The following is a 19,958-nucleotide window of genomic DNA, read 5'->3' as shown; positions in this document are numbered from 1 at the left end:
ACAACGTCCAAAACAATACGCATTTTTCTAACCCCATAATTTTATATTTCTTTTCTTTTTTTTCTGTTCTTCACAGAAAGCGAATCAGAGTCCGAAGATGATTGCTTTTATCGGAGTCGTAAACGCCAGAAAAGTTATTACATCAATTTTGAAGAGGACGACCTTTACGACACCTCCCCTTTCGATTTAAAAAAAGGTCAACGCATTACGAAAAAAATAATGGCCAATAGTTTGGATTCTTCAACTTTGGTCAATATTGCCAAAAACCGGAGTAGACTCCTAAAGCTAGCCGACGGGATTCGAACCCGAAAGAAACCCGGAAGTAGCAAGAAATCGCTGAAATTAGACCCGGCTTACACCAATATCGAGCACTTGGTTTTCGGGACCTACAGGGCCAGATCGGCCACACCAGATAGTCGAAACGAGAACCATAATCACCGTATTAAAGATTGCACTAGCGCTAATAGCACTCCAACTAGAAATGGGTAGGTCACCACCACCTGAATTTAACGATAAGTTAATTTAATATAGTTTGATGTTTACCTGTTTACATTTTTAAGTGAATTTAATTTTGTTTGATGGTCACTTGATTGAGCTTCGTGACGTAATTTGAATATTAGACTAGGTTATCGGATAATTTCATGATAAGTCTGAAAGATTTAATTGTAGGCCTACAAACAAATGAGCTAGAAATATTCGAAACAGGCCTCGTGGTTCTGAAAATTAGGCTCTAATTTATTCTTTTAAACTTGAGATTAAGACAAAACAATATTATGAGCATTTTAGTCCTATATTTTATTATAAAAATCTTTTTTCCTATGAGGAGTTTAAATGTCCGGGCACCCTGATTAACTTGGTCCACCCACCTCGCTGTTTACCATTATAATTTGTTACCCAAGCAGGAACGATGACTGTCACCACGACTCTTCTTCCAATGGTCACTTCCCACGCCGTGTCCCGTATCGCAGCTCGGACGGAAGCGAAAGTGAACGTAGCAGTACCGTTTCCTCCACGGACGCTAACGCCAAATGCGAATGCAGTCGACATAGCCCCAGTTTGGTCATCACGGAAATCGCCAAGGCGAACTCTAACACCGTCAGTCCGAATTCGACCCACTCTGATCGTAATGGGGGATACGCTCTCTATTCCCCTATGGGCATGGCGGGGGAGAAAGCGACCAAGTGTGAAGACGAAGAGGAAAATATCCACCACGTGGTGGTGTCCGCTACAGGAGGAGTCGCTTCAACGATCCAAGCATCAGCGGCGCCACGAGTGGAGGGACTTCGAAACAACTCTGTCGAATATTATTCCACTGAATGTGGAGAAACCGAAACGGGTTTGCAGCGGCTTCATTCTCGTTTCCCGGCCGAGGATATGCCGTCTACAACCAGCACCAACAATCCTGATTTACGCCGGGGGCCCATCACGACGCGTCTTAATCGGTCCGCCTCCGGCAACGCTTCCAATAAAATAAACTCTGCCAGCAAGGAATTGAAAGTTCAAAACGGGTCGTCATCATCTAGAAACAAGAATCTTCGAAAAGCTCTATCCGCCGAGGAAAGTCAGACCAGTTCCACGGGGCAACATTTGAGCGCCAGTAGCAGCGGTGTTAGTGTGGGTCGAGTCGGAGGTGAAGACTCGGGATACCAAACTAGCAACGGAAGTAGTCGGAGGACATCCTGGAAGGAGTTGTCGTCCAGTAATTCGACACCGAAAATACCATCGAGTCACTCTGATTCCAAGTTACAGAGTCGAACCCGAACCATCTCGGATAATACCGGACCTGCAACTGCAACCGCCAGATTAAACGGATTAACCTACGGAAATGGTGGTGGTAGTAGTTCGGAACTACCCTGGTGTAACAACCCACCGGAGTGTCAGGAAGTTGAATTGTCATCTTCACACGTTTTAATTAAAAGTGAACATACTATTAATGCCAAAACTCAGTTTGAACGACAAAATTCGTGCCCTTCCGGTATACCCAAAGCGAAACCACAGTCGCACCAATCTCCCCAAGTTCGGTTAGCAGCTCTCTTAACCTCGTCACCCGGTACAACGCCGGACAGTAGTACATCTTCGAAACAAAGTGAGAATAGTGTTATTAGTGTCAAAGATACTAGTGAGGATAACGTGATCGGTGGTGGTACTCAAGCTAAAAATGCGACTGTGCTGCGAAAGGTCGGTTCTTTACCCGAACGCGGTACCAGTGCTAGTAAAATCAGGTATCCAGGGATGGTAAGCGGAATTCGAAATCAGTCGTTCCGGAAAGCGACTGACGTGGAAACTGATTGCGCCGTTCCTGATCCTGATAGTTCCGATAAAATTAACGTTACGTGCAAAATTAGGATTACGCCACCTACACGCGGTACCAATATGAAGGGGAATTTAAGTAGACAAATATCCAGTACCGGAAATTACAAGAATTTGATTTCCGGAAGTGCTATTCAAGCCGGGACTAAGACTCAAAAGGAATCTAAGTCTACCACTGGACATGGACACACCGTGAAAAGTATCTCATCGTCCTCGAAAGGTAAGGTTTTTTTATTGTAATTCTATATTTATGTAGTGTCTTAGCAACTTGATATGGTCAAGAAAAATAGGCGGGTTTGGTGCAGTTTCCAATGGTCTCTGACAACTATAGTTAGTAGAATGATTTTCTTGTGGTTTAAACGTAGTTTTAGAGATATCCAATGCGCTAGCAAACTATATACAGTTACTAGTTAAATAACGGGAGAATTTCATTAAGATTTAATTAAAAATTGGAATTTTATTTTAAAATTATTCTCGTTTAATATTATCTCCAATTTTGAGCTCTATTCTTAATATTTTATCACCGATTTTAAATAATTTATACTTTGGCAATTAGTTAAATAACCCGAGATTTAAATTGGAAAAATGTTTAATTTTATTTTAAACACTTATATTTTAAAATTACATCCTTTTAATATTTTAATCTACAAATTTTGAACTTTAATAGTTCATCACCGATTTTAAATAATTTATACTCGGAAATTAATAATAAAAAAAATTTGGTGTATTTTCTTTTTTTTTTTTAACCTTCGAAAGGTTCGTCTAGTGTGAACGTAACCCGTTCTGCTAGTGGCCTGAATGGGTCGAAGAGCAATTTGAACGGGTCGAGGAGTAGTCTAAACGGTTCGAAAAGAGACTTGAGTAGCGTCAAGGGGACGAAAGGTTCATCTACGGGGTTCAAAGGGGGTAGTCCCAAGACGACTGTCCCCAACGCTTCCTCGACCAGTACTAGAAATAACTCTGACGTTGACAAATGCTCGACGACTACGACGGAAATGAACAGATCGGTCAAAAGCAGTCGGCCGCAACAAATGACGAGTGCTGCTATAACTACGGGACATAAGGAGGCGGGACACGGACATCAAATGCCGCCGACAACGGTCAGCGACCAAAATAAATCGTCCCCGAAAATGTTCGGACTACAAAATAGTATACAAAAAGGAGAGAGGCAAAAGAGACCCAGGCAGCAGGTGCCAGTTAAGGAATCCAATGGCGTGTCCAAGAATAACATGGCACGATGGGCTGATATCCGAGGGTGAGTTACTGCCTTATTATTTCTTACTAAAGTTTGTTTTCTTAACCTAAGGTCTCTCTTTTTGGTTAGCGTAGTTTGAACTTTTAAAATGATTGTGTTGAAGTTTTTGCTTAGAATTTACCATTATTTGATCAAAAACTTTAAGGTGAACTTTAGACTTAATGTGACCTTTGGTGACCCTTGATGAAAGTGCCCATAATTCGATAGTGTACTTCAATATGTTCACGTCTAAACATAATTCTTGGTGAATTGATTAATTTCAGAATGTAAATGGTTTTTAGTTTTTAGTTTTTTAATTAGTATATGGGTTAACCTTTGACCTAAATACTGTGCGGGTTAACATTTAAAATTAGCTAAGCCTAACGTTGTCGCGACAGAACTGTCAAACCTTGCAGCGTCCAGATTATGGTCGTTAAGTTAATGAGTGTTAATTAGTTAAATATAAAGGTTATTAAATTATAAATTGTTGATTTTAAAGGTCTAATTTTTAGTGTTTTAAACAGTGTTTTTACCAAATTGCACTCTTTAATTTTAGACGGAATATTTTTGACTCTTAATTTTAGGCGAAATATGGAAAGAACTATCCCAGACTCTCTATCAAAATTCGTCCCTGCTGAGGATACTCACGTACCAGCTCCGGAACCATTTAGTCTACCGGAATGTAACGTCACCACTGATCCCAAATTGACCAATAAGACCACGACATGGGCACAACTTGGAAAATCTCGTTCAGTCGATGCCAAATCAACTAATTCATCCGGAAACAACACTACCGATAACTGTTACGTCCCAGATATTAGAAGGTCTTCCATGGGCGGTGGTGTTGGTCAATATTATTCCTTGGACTCTGGTTCAACTCACTTGCAAAAGGACTGCTCTTCCGAAACAGTGGTTGAACCGGTACCGCGTAGACCAAATAATGTTCCTGATGACGTGGAGAATGTTGAAGAATTGAACCAGGTGGAAACCGAAGCCAAGGTTGTGAATGGTGTAACGGGGATACCCATCCCGAGGAATAAGATTACGGATGCTAAAGCCATCAGGGTTATGGTACCAATGCCCTTACCTTATCGTTTGACCAATAAGGATGGACCAAGCTCTCTACCATTACCTTGTGATGATGAACCGAGCTTTGAGATTATGAATGAGACTGTTATAGGGGCCAAGTAAGTTTGTTTTATTGGTGGTAATTAAAATTTAGCGCGTTAGTTATTAAGTCTACTTTAATTATAATCAACAGAGTCGAACCGAAGGACAAACCGCCATTACCCCCACCTTCGCCAAAAACTAATGGTTCCAGCACCACTTTGCTTCAAACTCCGCCACTTATTGGTCGTAAGAGATCCCTCTCTGTTGGTTCTCCAGCTAGACACTTGGACCTGCGTCTCTTAGCCGCTTTCCAACGTTACGGTGACGTCACTAAAGAACTACCCGAAAACCCTGACGGTGTTATGTCGGACATTGAAGAAAAAGACGAAAATTCGTCTTCCAGCGCCAGTCGAGCCACTTCCGAAGAACCCCAAGATGTTTTCGTGGACGGTGATTGGTCCATCTTGGGTGGACATAGAGTTTCCGTCGTTAATGGGACAGTGTATCGGTCCCCCGTCAGGCGTCGTACGACTGGATCCTTGGGACTCGAACGTTTGTTACCAATTGGACCCCCTATTTCGACACCAACCAGTTCTTGGAAAGGAACGCCTTCCAGTAGTCCCGGTAGAGACTCTCTAAGTAGCCGTGACAATATATCCGTTATTCCGTGCAATTTTGACGATGACATTAGCGTCTGTAGCAGTACCAAGTCAACACCGGCGCGTAGGAACATTTATAGACATCTTGGAGCCAGTCTCAACTTGTCGGCTGATTTGGTAAGTCACGTTTTTTTTAGTCCATCGTGACGTTTTTTGGTGGTGGTTTATTTTAGTATTTAAGTAAGGCAGGGTTCGTACGAAACCTGGAAAAGTCAGGGATATGGAAAAAGTCAGGGTTAAGTCCGGGATTTAAAATGTTTTCCTGAAAAGTCAGGGATATGTCAGGGATTTCGTTAGGCATATATCAAATCATCCTTTGAACAATGCTAAATACGAGGCAGGTGTGATGAAGTGGGCGCTGGTAAACACCTTAAAATGGTCAGGGATAATCTGGAAAAGTCAGGGATTTTCAATGTAAAAATTTCGTACGAACCCTGTAAGGTAGCCATTGGCTATTTAAGACAAAGAATGCTGTAATTTTATTGGTCAACTACTCATTTTGGAAACGTTATTAGACCAATTGAGATACAATAATTAGCTAGTAGAACGTTTCAATTGAATTTAGACATCGGTTACTGTTTCACCTTTACCCTACCCACGTTTCCAATTAATTTAATAGAACCGATAAATACCTGATTATATAGATATAGGCCTATTTATTATGGGGGGGAAGTAAATAGGCTTAATACGTGGGTTTAGTCCTTCAACCAACCTTAAGGCGTATATTTATATATATTCGATACGAGTTTGAACTTACTATACGCTATACGCGAGCCATTTCTGATAAGACTATAAATTAACTTTTGGAAAAAAAGAACCAGATTCCTTCCTGCAAAAGAGAAACATCATGATTTTAGTGATAAAGTTCTTAAAAGCAAACGGGGGACTGGTTTTTATTTCCTTTTACTACGGTCACATACGATTTTTTTTTTGCCCCGATTTATTTTTTTTTTGACAAAGGTCAATCAGATAATGTCAAGGTAAAGTTTTTTTTTTGCTGCCATCTTTTTTTTTTTTGGATTTGATACCTACACTTGTCCATAAAGGTTAGAGGTTTTAAGTCGTCTTTTTTAAAACTCACTCACTGTACAGGGTGTTTCTGATATAAGTCTGTAAAGGGGTTGGTGTATTGTTCTTTGGGAAATCGATTTTGAGTCGAAAATGTTCTGTACTTCTGTCTATCACATTTTGTTTGCCCTAAGGGATACTGTTTTCGAGTTATGATTGCATCCAGAGTGTTTTACGGATGACCCCTTAATTAAATTTGAAATTAATCATTGTCTTGAAATTAGTTTCTTAATTAATTAAATTTAAGGGGTCATCCGTAAAATACTCTGGATGCAATCTTAACTTGAAAACAGTGTCTCTTATTACAAACAAAATTAATGGAGGTAGAAGTATAGAACATTTTCGACTCAAAATTGATTTCCCAAAGAACATCAACGTCTTAATTTATGCACGCAGACTTATCAGATAAAAAAAAAACAAGTAAAAGAAAACATTCTCTATAGAGAAAGAGAAATATAACCTGACTTTTAGCCCTTTCGCTGTATATAGTTGGGTCTGGAATATGCGGTTGCTTTTTTATATTTTTCATTTTTACTTCCCCTTCAAAACTTTGCTATGTTTTTTTGAGATGAATTTTTTTGATGGAAAGTTTTAATGGAGTTTCAAAGAGTGCGATGGTTTTTCAAATGTCACGTTTTTTGCTGAACCGTTTTAGGGGTTAAGGGAATAGGTTGGCTTTCTGTGGATGCTTGAAGTTAGTTTGAAAGAAACATTTTTTTCCCGCGTTTTGTAAATGCTTGTCTGATTTTCACAGACTCAAGTTGGTTTTTTTATTATTAAGTTTTCTTTTGATTTAAAGTTTTTGAACAGGTGTGAAATTTAGAGAAAGGTGATATTTTTTCGTTGGGTTTTAAGAATGTCTGGTAAAGTTTTGGTAGTTTATGTTGTAGGCCAGGGTGGGAAATAAGGAATTTATTTAAACTGGACATTGGGCCAGCGACCCCTCTGGCCTGGAATAAATAAACTGGTCCATGACCACTGACCAGGGCGCGTCGTCTGCTAAATTGAAGAAGTGGATAATTAAAATATATTAGCTAATGTCTGGACTCTGGAAACCCTTGAATTTTCTTAGTGGTCCTGTGGACCACTGACCCCCCTCCGATTTAATTTTTAAACTGGTCCAGGCAATTTTTAAACTGGTCATTTGCCCTGTGCCACCGCCTTATTTCCCACGCTGTTGTAGGCCTAGGCCTAGTATTAGTTTCTGGTGCAATTTTAGTAGAAGTTTTATATATATAAAAAAATTAAGTTGGAATTTTGTTTAATTAATAATTGGAAGAAATATATAGAAGTTTTATTGAGGGTGGTAGAACCAGGGATAGATTTAATTTTAGAAGGAGGAATGGAGAACAGAGTAATATCTGGGCGCTCGTCAAAGTCCCGGACCCCCTTCCATTGAACGGAGGGGGGTATGAAAGAAGAGGCGGGGGGTCATAGAGGTCACAGAGGTAAAAAGGAATTACGTCACTATTTTTCGCCGTCCCCGTCAGCAACGTCATCAAAACGTAGTTTAAGTGAGCCAACCAATAAGATAATTTAAAATTTTCGTTACGTGTTGGAGGGAGCTAGGGGCTCTATACTGCAGGGCTATGAGTCGGAATAACTGAAGTAAATTAACCACCGTTCTCTATTCCTACTTCTAAAATTAAATCTATCCCTGGTAGAACATAAAAAATTCTGGAAATTAAGTTTTTAAAAAATTGTATGCAATTAACGTTTTAGTCTACAGATAGATGATAGTAGCGTGTAACTCTAACAATTTGAGGCTCAATTTATCTCTTTAAACGATACCTTGTTAATTTGAAAAGTTTGTAACAATATAGGGGTTCAGAAACCTTTCCCTTTTAAAACACACGCAAAAAAATTATGCAACAACCACATCCTTTCTCTTAAAACCACACTGTTTACCGTGAGAAATTCCACTTCCATCCCCTAAGCCAAAGAATAATAAAAAAAAGTCAATAAATTAAAACACCCCTTCGATGTACTTGTAGCCAATTTCCATCGAAACCAGCTGATGAAGTTGATTTTTAACCTTACATATATAAAGAGAATAAAAAAGGGAGAAATACCTGGGTGGGAAACACCTCCCCCCTCCCTTGTTAAAACAAGGTAAACGCCCCCTGGGGTTGGTTTTTAATTGACAGGAAGTTAGGATGATACACCATGATATACTAATATCATAAGATATTTTCCATCCATAAGTTTGTCACTGGTAACTTAGAAACTGGAGCTTGTAATTTTGAAGTGACTGAGGTAGGTCAGAGATTCAGGGTAAAGCGAAGACACCTGGTGAGGCGCTGCTGTCAAATAGGTATAGATGGAAGTCCTGCAAAATTAACCACCGAGTGTAGACAATCATTTCTCGCTTCTCGAGCTGTAAGTCTCTAGCATTACGAACTTGTATAAGTAGTGTCATACTTATGGAACATATCTTATAAACTTATGGTACGAGATAAAGTTGGTATATGCGAACGAGATCCACCCCTATTCTGTTTAAAAATAAAGAGAAGGCAAGCCATGATTGAAAGGATGTCCACGCTTCGGTTCACACTGAAATATATATTTATATAAAAAACTGGACCAATTGGTTGGTATTGTATATAGTGAATGACGTACTTTGACTCCCATACGTTCGTCAGCGTGTTTGAGGAACATTATGGTACCTATTTTATTTTTTTTTATGGCTTGATTCGTGTCCACTGACTAGAAAACTAGATGGGTAGTGTAGGCCTATATCTGGGGTAGGTTAGGCCTTTCCTGTATTTTTTGACCCCTATTTGAACCCGGATTGGTCCCTATACGTTGTTGGCCTTGCTATGTAATGTAGTCCAACAGATGGAAGTCGCTCGTTTGGAAATAATATCTACCAGTTGATCACTCTGCCGAGGTTTAGTTTGAGTTACATATTGTTACGAATTTATTGGTAATATATTGGGAATATGAATTCATATTTGTTAGAGTGTTCAAGTCATGGAATGGCTTCTCAAGTTTACAATAAGTACTTAAGTTTTAGTTTAAAGTAGAAATTATTTACCACGAATTATTTGCTTCTGCTCTTGGTTTTGAATTTTGGAAGTTTTCAAGTGCGAACGCGACTTATACAAATTCCGAACTTCAGGAAAAATAATTCTCTCTCGCGCGCGCGCGCTCTTTAAGTCCATCTCAGTTTGAATATGCATTGCGTTTAGTATAAATAATTCTTTTTTGAAGGCGATTCAAAAAGTTTTACTAAGGTAGCCTATAACTTTTAACTTTATTGCAAACTCCGAATGAGATTTTTAAAGAGTCCGTTTTCGTAATCTTTCCTTGCCTTCTCATCCGTTGCCATAGCAACAAGTGCGTGATATTCTCCTTGGAGCAAAGGCATAGCTGTTATAGAAATAGAAACAGGTGAATTTAGCATGCCGGGAAATGGGAGTAAAGCGTGAAAACCCTCTGTTAAAAGCTTTTTACCCCCTATATCCTTAATAATATACTTAAAATGACCCCCTATACTAATGGAAAACCCATAAATTCCATTGAATAACATGTCATTTCAAGACTACATCAATGTATATATACAAACCCATTTCCCGCCAATTTTTTCTCGCCACACTCCGATGGCTTAGGGAGTTGTTTTTTTTTTCGTCTATGGTTTGAACTGGACATAGGAGTACAAAATCCTTATCCCGGTTACTATAGCGACCAATTTGACCTATTGAACTTAGAAATGCTTGACTCGGCACTTTTAAATAAAGTGTTCTTTAGTCTTTCTCTTAAATTTTGACATCCAAACTCTAAAAAGGAATGCAATTCCACTAAAAACCTTCTGTTATATATACCCTCGTATATGTATATACAATTTCCCGCCTTGCAGTTTTTCCCGCAAAAATCGTGAAACCTCAGTTTGTAGTACCGACCTCTTTATCTTTTTCGGATTCTTATCTAGTAACCATAGCAACCACCTTACTCCTATTTTTGACCTATACCTACCTACCATAACAGCTTCTGGGTAGCCACAATTTACACCAGAATGCTCTGAGCAGCTCTTTTTAAGCATTTTCTAGCGCTCTGGGGTGCGAATAGAGTAGGTAGAGTAAATCAAATTAGCTCTGTGAACCGCTTTATATCGGTTGCACGCTTTGCAGCCTTATCATGACATGTCAACATTGTCACCTGTCCCTAAAGAGGATACTTGTTAATCACCCACTTTTCCGTAGTATTCATAGAAGATTAAGGGGTGACTTTGACCTAGGCTTAAGCTATTTCCCGGCGTTTGCTCCTTTAGGAGGACTCGGTGTATCTCGAGAGATGATACTTTTGCTTCGATCAGAAGTTAACTAATCCAAAGTTATTAAGTTTAAATTATCAAGATATTAACTATTGAGGTAATCGGTAGGTCGGTACTACTTTTCGAGGTTTGCTTTGTTAACTTATTGTTATTAACCCTAAGTATGGGTCTGCCGTTAAGGCAGAGGTACCCAGATACTTATGGAGGGTATGATAAGCTTATTATAACTTTGAAATTAATGTTGTGCGTACCTAGTCGATCTGATAATATTAATTTTAGCTTTCGGCAGCGGGTTTTATCGCAGCGTGAAGCTGGATTAATTGTAGCTAAAGCTCTCTCGGACCTTTCTACCCCTCCCCCTCCTCGCCTGATCCATTGGATGGACACGGGTTTTACCCTTGGGTTAAGGGCCTGCTTTTATCTTAAGAGCTCTGTTATAGTTTTCGAGATTGGTATATAAGTCCTTAAAAGTAAACATTCCAAAAATTGGGAAAATAGTTGGTTTTACTTTTGGGTGGGTGTAATATACACACTTGTGGTTTTAATTTCCGAAGTGTAAGAGAGATTTCAGGGTCAAATAAGCTGTCGAATATGTTTAATTAGGTGTATAAACTGTAGATCGAAGCGTATTTTATTGACAACGTTGATACAGAGTCTATATTTTGACCTATTTAAGGCCCCATCTTAATCTGTCTGTCTATTAGTAGGCCTAACGCTTTGTCAGCCTCTGGTTTGCAAAACATAATTTGTAACTTCGGTAATAGTAACTTATCATTGCCGAAAACTTTTTCAAGTCGGTCCTTCAAATGACAAATAGATATGTTCTTTCCATGAAGCTTCTAACCCTTTAATTAAAAAGTGCCTGTTTTAACTTATAATTAACATCATAATGAAGTTAAGTTAAACTTGAGATTTAAACAGAAATGAAACTTTTACCCTTTTTTTTTAAACAAAACTAAAAAAAAAAATTGGAGAGCAAGGCTTAGGTTTCAGGGGTATATTGTATCTTTTCAAGCTTGACACTAGTTTTAAGCATGGTCGCTTCCTACACATTCCACGACTTCTCATCATAAGCATCGCTAAGCCTTGGACTAGAGAAAGGGGGGGGAGAACCAGGGGTACTACGCTAACAAGATGACAAAAGCGGATGTCATCCCGATAAAGTTACGCGAGCTTAAACCCCTGAAGAATAACCTTCTCTTGACAGCTCCAATCTACCCGCTTATAGATTATACCCATGGATATTTAACGCCATTTCTCTATGCTCGTATTATTATATTTTTTCCCGCCTTTTTATAAAAGTTTACTGGATATAGTAATCAGCTGGGGAGATAAAGGCGCCATCTATGTTTGTAAATATTAACCCTTCGGAGATACGAAAAGCGCGCGCGCAAAAACAGCAGCACGTGCGATGAAGGTCACGTTGAATTTTGCCATTTAAAACTAATGAAATAACGTAAAAGAATCGATCAAGTGGATAAATATATTGGTAACATTCTTACCATTATATTATAATTATCATATTTTTAAAAAGAGTTGCTCTAATTATGTTAAAATATTTAATTTGGGTGTGATAAGCCGTTTGAAGTTAAGAGAAGTTTCATTCAAAAAAACAGCGGGTTCATTACGTGTTTCGCGATTAACTCCACAGGTGGCGATATAGAGGCTTTTGAGAGAGATACTCCTGACTTAGTTTGAAGCTCCGTTCACACTGCATTTTTAAACAAATTTACTATCGACCCGTTCCGTTGGTTTGTGTTTACTTGGGGGTGGGAATGCGTTATGCGAACGTACTTTTTGAAGTTAGGGACTGTCCATAAAGTGTAGATCTTTTTTCCAATTGCTTCTTATTTTTCAATGACACTTGATGATAGAGTTAGAGAAGACGGTAGGCATCTATATATCATGTATAAGTAATTGGCCTCAAAATAACCCCTTTTTTACGATTCCTCCACCAAACTGTCTGCTGTCTCTCGAAAAGATATAGTGGATTTGTCATCGTGTCAAGGCTCTCTTGCGTAAAACAATATTATCTATGGATAAGTAATAAACTCGAAAACTGCGTGGGAATTGCGCTTACAAATCTCCGAGGGGATCGTCACTCTCGACTTAATCGGTGTCATTTTCCTTTCGTACTGAGAAAGGGTTAGGAGTCTGAAGAATGTGATTAGCCCCTCTGTAAAGCCTTCTATGGGAGATCGGGGACTACTACTTCGCTAGACTAATCTTGAACCTGTTATGGAACAGAATATATATATATATATGTACTGTTTACCACTCGGTAGGGGGGTGATAGATTTGGCCTATTTTCCTTGATGGACCGATAACAATGTCTCTTAAGAGCTTCGGATTGGCAGTTCCCCTTAAAATTACGTTAACCCTAAGGACCCGATGCCAATTGTACAAATTTCAAACTAGTCTAATTTGTTTACCCTTGTTAGATGACTGACATTATTTCCTTAATTAAGTTTAAATTTCACAGGAACTTGCACATAAGTGTTAAGCCTAATTTGAAATGAAAAGTGACAAAGCACGTGTTTTAATTTATCTCGTGCCAAATTAAAAAAAGAAAAAAACAGCGTACTTTTAAAGGTATCAATTCAGAGCACTCAATTTAAATGTTAATCATTTTTCAAGTTAGGCTTAACGGAGATGCTTGTTAATGTATGCTCAGACGGACTCTATTGACCAGGCGTTCAATTATAAATTGACCTCATTGACCTCTAGACTTTCCTCCAATTAGGCGTGTCTTATCTTAAATTGAGAGTCGGGTTAATCACTGGCGCATAGGGATTCGAGTTTCAAATTAGGTTTAGGAGTTATCGCTATGTTTACTAATTTGTTTAGAGAAATCTTTTCATTCTTTAGGGATGATCCCCAGACATTTTTTTTCTTCCTTTGTTGTTGAGTTGTATAGAGGCATAGAGGTCTCCGGAAAAGCGGGGGTAAAACCGTAACGAAAGCTCCCGGAAACGCAAACTAAATTGAAAGCGCTTTTAGAACCGGTAACGGAAGTTAATAAAACGGTTACAATCGATACAAAGTTAGACTGACTGACTTCCCTACCTTCCCGCCTTTTTTAGCTTTAGCTTTCAGTGCGTACTAAGCTAATCCGTACTTGAAAAAAAGTACTTAAAAATAGCTAGGGATTAGTGGTATCGCTTACTGAAAACTTTTCAACGAAGTAAAACAAATCATTGTCTGTCTCTAAAGAAGTTCCAACAACTTTAGTTGAGTATTGTCAAACTTTTCTTTCTCTGCAGTTAGTCAGTGTTCAGGTGTAAAGTACAGTAAAGATGATGTTAGTTGACTTATTAGTTGAACCTTAGCGTATCTACTTTAAGGTTGGGATGAACTTTTATTTCGCTGTAATGTTTAGGTCTGAAGTACAGTAAAGATGATGTTAGTTGACGTAGAACTTAGTTGAACCTTAGGGTATCTATGCCTACATTGAGATTGGGATGAACTTTTCTTTCTCTGCAATGTTCAGATGCGAAGTACAGTAAAGGTGATGTTAGTTGACGTAGAACTTAATTGAACCTTAGGGTATCTATGCCTACATTGAGATTGGGATGAACTTTAATTTCTGTACAATGTTCAGGCGCGAAGTGCAGTGAAGATAATTGCAGTTGCTATAGAACTAGGCTCGGTCTTTAGGTACTTTGTAATTGCGATGAACTTTGGGTGGAGAGTTTTGGAACTAGAAGTTCGGGGTTGCCTCGGTGGGAACCAAATGAAAATGTTTGAACGTTAGGATAGGGCAGGGCTCAACTGCAACTCGAATTTTCCTGTGTGAGATGCATTTGACATGGACACCCTAGGGGCACAGCGTTCAGGTCAGGAATGGATCTGTTTTTTATATTTTGGCTAGGGTTCTTTCTTGTTAATATCAAAAATTTTAATTAAGATTGAGATCTCGCTTAAGTAGCCAGTGTGTGTACGTGGTATAAATGAAATTTAGTTACCTGTTAGAAGGGGGGGGGGATTAAAACAGGATTAGCGTTAATGCGTAGGTAGTTAATTAAGTACGTGATAAAATTTATATCTGGAAAAAATTGTTATAAAATTTAATATGTTTATTATTAAAAGAAAATGAGTTAAGAAACGAAACTAGATATTAAAGTATTTCTAACTTAAGAGTTAATTTATTTATTATGGGGAAAAATACAGGGTGTTTTTCTAAAGAAAGGGTAATTATAGGATAGAAGAACAACACCCTGTATATTCGTAAGTTTGATTTTGGGGAAACCTGATTTGAATGGTTATAAATATTAATATTTTTGGAAATGTGAGATTTCTGTCGACAAGTTTCCAAATAGGGTAGATCCGATTCGTTTTAATTTAAGAACCACTTAGTTCCGCTCATCATTTTTTGGCGTTTTATTTTATAGTATATGGTATATATAAATATAATTGGGGACTCTTTTGTACTTGAGAAAATTTGCCACCCATAGTGTGGTGCTCTACTTTTAAAAAGAAAGAAAAATGGCGGCTCTTGCCAATATCTTTTATGTACAAAGAACTTTTCAGTCTTAACAGCAGACTCAATCACTCTTTTTTTTTTTGTTTTCTTTCTGATGCCAGTCAAAACAAATTTTTGTGGTTAAGAAGTTCAAGCTGTTGGGGGATAGGGGTCACATATGGAGGGTGTAAAAGACTTTTTAAAGAAATAAATAACTGTTTTAATGGATTTCTGAAGTGTGTTGCTTAATTTAATCATAATTTGGATGTGTAGGTTTGACTTTTAGAAAATGGGGAATAAGTTTTGCGAAATAATTTTCTATTATTATTAATATTATGATTTCGTATTATAATGTTGGACCCCTCGTAATTTAATAATCGTGGAAGTAACTCACCCCTCGATTTCTAATGAAACTTAGCTTAGACATCTGGTATTTTATCAATAATTTTAAACAGTTAATTTCTCGATGTAACTGGCATTTAAATTTGAATACCTTTATATACCAATTTGAAACTTTCAATTTCATTACGTAACCCCTAAAGGGTTTCACAACTTGGGGTTAAATTTTATAACCAACCAGCAAATAAAAACCAGTTTTTTCCAAGGGTATATATACCTACTACATTCTTTACAAATGTCACTCTTAAATTAAAAAATAAAATAGAAAAATAGATATATTATTCAACGATACTTTAGTCAGTAAAGTATTATGTTTTTTATTACTACTGAAAAATTTTCCTCCTTTTTTATGTTAAGATGAATTTACAATAACATACCTTAAGGCCAAAAATTAAATACCTGTATGTCCTTGTTGAAGTTTTTGAGGATCTTCGCTGACGTGTATGTAAAATGTGAATTATATATACTTCAATATCTCCCATGAATATTTTAATTTCAATGAAATTAAAAATAGTTTAAGAAAGACAATTTAATTTATTTGTTGTAAATATCGTGATATTAAAGGAATAGCGACGTGATTTAAAAATGATCTCAAATCTAAAGAAAACCTTACTTTTTTGAGAGTTTAAACTCTTCTGATTCCAAAAATATGGTTGAATAATATTTAATTATGAGGGAAAACACAGAAAAAACACTTTGAAAACTTGAAATTTGGGGGACAAAGGCAAATTTGCGGAGATGATTTTTGGCGGGTTTTTCTCCTTGATACGTCACTCACGGCATCTCGCGGAAAAGCCAAGCGCGAGACTCCCGAGCATTGTTGTTCTTAGCAATTTTGGGAATGTACTTTTCTCAACTCTAAAACGTACTTTTTGAAAAAAAGGGGGGGAAAACGTACTTTTAACTTTCACCCCCCCCTCCGATACGCTTAGCGCGCCATCTAAGATACAAAATATCTTAAATATAATTATAAGATTATTTTTTATATTAATTTATGGAATATTATTTATTTTATTCTAATTGTTTTATCGATCCATATTAATTAAAACCAAGTAATTAAAACTAAATAAACCACGGGAACATCAAAAGTCTCAAGCGTTAAGGAATGCTTAACCTCTCTACTCCGATAGCAGTAACACTTTTAGTCGTTTCCCCCGGACCCCCACTCAAGTTTAGCGCCACTCTGGAAAAAAAAAATTCCAGGGAAAGGGTTCAAAGGGTACAAAAGAACGATGGGTGATTGGCTCATTTTTCCTTTCGGCTTTTTTGCCATGCGTAAAATAAAACAAGGTGTCCGCCAGATTAAGTTCGTCCAAAAAAAGAATCAACTTTTTTAAATACTAAGAGATTAATTTCCTCGTCGTTATTCAAAAAAGTGCAAAATCGTACCCCAAAAAAATTAAAAAATACTTCCCATTCTAGAAATTCCAAAAAGTACTAAATAACCTACCAAAAATACAAAATGTATTTTTCGTACTCGAAATTTGAAAATGTACTAAAAAAGTACATTTGTACTACCAAGAACAACACTGCTCCCGAGTCTACTAATGCGGCGCGCGCGCGAATCTGAATAAATTAGGCTTAACGCGGCGCGGCGACACTAACAGGCGCGTCACGTGAGCGACATCTAGAGTGAAAATTTCTCCTTACTACGTCATCAAACGAAAGAAAATCTCAACTAGGCCTTTTCCAAACACAAAACTTTGATTGCAATTTAATAAATTGCTACGAAACCAAATAAAAAAGTAAACATATCATAATAAACTAGATTTTTCAAGGATTTTTTTCGCATTTTAAGTTTGAGGATGACGAAAATTATGTCACTAACACTTTAAGGATGATTAAGTGTGCAGTGGGAATATTGGGTTATAAAATTTAAAAAGCATTAAGGATAGTTAAAGAATGGTGTGGGAAGTTAAATTATTAGTTGAAAAATATTCCTAATGAAATAGAATAAATTCAAATTGTATAACATATCAAATCATATTTGGCCGATTTCTTTTTATTATTGAAAACAAAAAATTACTTTTAAGATTACAGTTATTATATACACTAAAATAATTTAAATTATTATACAATTGACAAGAGATAGGATTATGCGGTTATGCTTTGAGGGTTTTCTATAAATCCTGGAGTGTTTTCTGTCATATTTATCATTCGTTGGTTTCATTATTAAAGAAGTTATCGAAGTAAAGTTGGAAGTCAACTTGAGCGCACGTTGAATGATGTAGTATAGTATATTTGTTTTTATGACCGTATATTGATGATATGCGCAGTTGGTGGAATGACCAGCCAATGGCGGCCATTATTTATAGATGTTTTATGGACGGTCGTGCTCCTATTTAAGTAAGGGCCCCTTCTAAAAAAGAAAGGCAGTAAAGGTTGTATTTTTTTATATATGGCTTCTCTGCCCATGCTAGCTAGTTCTACCCAGAAATCGCCACTATATGGGAATATTAATATATATTATTAATATATATTATTAATATATTAATGGCATGTATTGGGTTTATGTTTTTGGGAAAGGGGGTTGGGTTGGGTTTATGGAGCACGAGACGCGCTTTTACCTGATGTAAGGGTTTATATAATGCGCAGTACAAAGGGTCAAAGGTTATATTATTTAAATATTTCAATTACAATTTAAACGAAATAGTTTAAATCCAAATTTGGAATATAAAATCACGAGATCATCTTGACCTGAGATAAGGATTATAATGCAATGTAAAGGGTCAAAGGTTACGTAATGTAAATATTATATCTCGGTGTTGTACAGTTTTTTCTTCACCAAACAATCCATATTTAAATACTTCAATTACAATTTAAACGAAACAGTTTAAATCCAATTTTGGAATATAAAGTTAAGAGATCATCTTTACTCGAAATAAATATTATGACGTAATGTAAAGGGTCAAAGGTTACGTAATGCAAATATATATATATATATATATATATATATATATATATATATATATATATATATATATATATATATATATATATATATATATATATATATATATATATATATATATATATATATATATCCGTGCTATACAGTTTTTTCCCATCAAACAATCCAATTTTGAAATTTAAAACCAAATTGATTTAAAGATGGCTAAGAAATAAAAATAACTTTCTTAAGATTACTAATATTATAAAGTCGGATTCTTCTCTCTTTTTGAATTGGAAAGAAAATTGACTCAATTCCCTCTTCTTAAACTTTAAAATAATAAAAAGAAATAAAAAAAAATAATACCCCCTTGATCGAACTTGGTCAACTATAATCAAATGGGGAGGAAAATCAGGGGGTTTTAGAAGGCCCCTGGCCTAAAAAAAACCCCTGAAATAACCACGGCGCACTCAGCTATTGTGGAGAAAGATAGGTCGAAAAAATCGGTTTTTCTCTTCTCTGGACTCAGAGAGAAATGTGGTTAGGATGAATCTAGCTAACTTCTTACTAGAGGCAAAACGTCTCTTGGTTGTTTTTTATAAAGTTCGTGAGGTCAATCTTTAGGAAGTTTAGAAAGAGAAGGGAATAAGGGTAGGGCCCCCATTTTCAAACGCGGCGCATGAACTGATCCCAGATTATTGAAAAACACAAGAACTTGCAAGAGAAAAAAAATATCCAACCAACTTAGATGGTATCCTTTCTAACTGCCCCCTATTTCGAAAGAGAATAAGAAAGCAATCGATGGATGGGTTCGACGAGGTTGTGTATCTCTTCACGTTCTTGCCCCCCTACCATACAGGACGAGAAAGTATAATCCATTGGACCACCTACCTACATTTACTTGTCGGTAAGGGAAGACTTCTTTGAGAAAACTGATATTGGCTTCTCTCTCACTCTCTCTTATATCTATTCTCAAAATTACTCAATCGTGTGTAGGCCTTCCTTAGTATTATTTGATTTTTTTTTTTTAATTTATTTAAGAAGTGTATGTTAAAAGAATTTGGCGATGGATCACTGGGTTTTAAGTTAGTCGCTAATAATCTTTAAGAATCTAGAAAGGAGGTTGCTTGCTTTGAAAAAGTTTGAATTGAGATTTGGGGAAGGAAGGATAAGGACCACCTGTAGGATGTAGTGAGATAGTTAAGGTACGGGTTTAAGTTATTTTTAAATGGATCTGATTGGATGATTATCAAGGATTGGGTTTAGATGAAAGTTCATGGATTTGGAGAGCATTGACAAACTGATCTTGGGCTATATTTTTAATTGGAGACGGTTTCGCAGAGGTGATCTGACAACAAATTTTGATAATTATTTTTAAATGGTGATAGTTAAACATCTGTCGCGACTAAGGCCTATTTCACAAAAATATGATCTATATAGCATGATATAGAGGTCAAAGGTTACCCACATGAAATGTCCGCAACGAAATTTAATCGGCGTATTTTTTTGCGCGTAAATTCCCATACCACATAGTTATTTATAGAAATATCTAA

General features: G+C 36.8%; 1 protein-coding gene across 3 annotated transcripts in view; it reads left to right on the top strand.

Annotated features, from left to right (window-relative positions):
* Window positions 1–19,958, top strand: part of RhoGEF3 (Rho guanine nucleotide exchange factor 3) — a 111,061-nt gene that overhangs the window by 45,357 nt on the left and 45,746 nt on the right. For 2 of the 3 annotated variants that reach the window (XM_089838065.1, XM_089838066.1), the window contains 5 exons: window positions 77–485; window positions 900–2,530; window positions 3,067–3,565; window positions 4,129–4,731; window positions 4,806–5,430. In XM_089838065.1, the coding sequence (XP_089694191.1) occupies window positions 220–485; window positions 900–2,530; window positions 3,067–3,565; window positions 4,129–4,731; window positions 4,806–5,430 (3,624 nt within the window). In that variant the 5' untranslated portion in view covers window positions 77–219. The remainder of the gene's footprint in view (window positions 1–76; window positions 486–899; window positions 2,531–3,066; window positions 3,566–4,128; window positions 4,732–4,805; window positions 5,431–19,958) is intronic. The other variant, XM_089838067.1, reaches the window with a different exon arrangement.

This window comes from Phalangium opilio, unplaced genomic scaffold, assembly GCF_054372755.1.
Source record: "Phalangium opilio isolate 3A_F unplaced genomic scaffold, DU_Popi_V2 ptg000045l_1, whole genome shotgun sequence".
NCBI classification, from domain to species: domain Eukaryota; kingdom Metazoa; phylum Arthropoda; class Arachnida; order Opiliones; family Phalangiidae; genus Phalangium; species Phalangium opilio.
The sequence above is the reverse complement of the archived record's forward strand: the minus strand, read 5'-3'. Positions and strand labels throughout refer to the sequence as shown.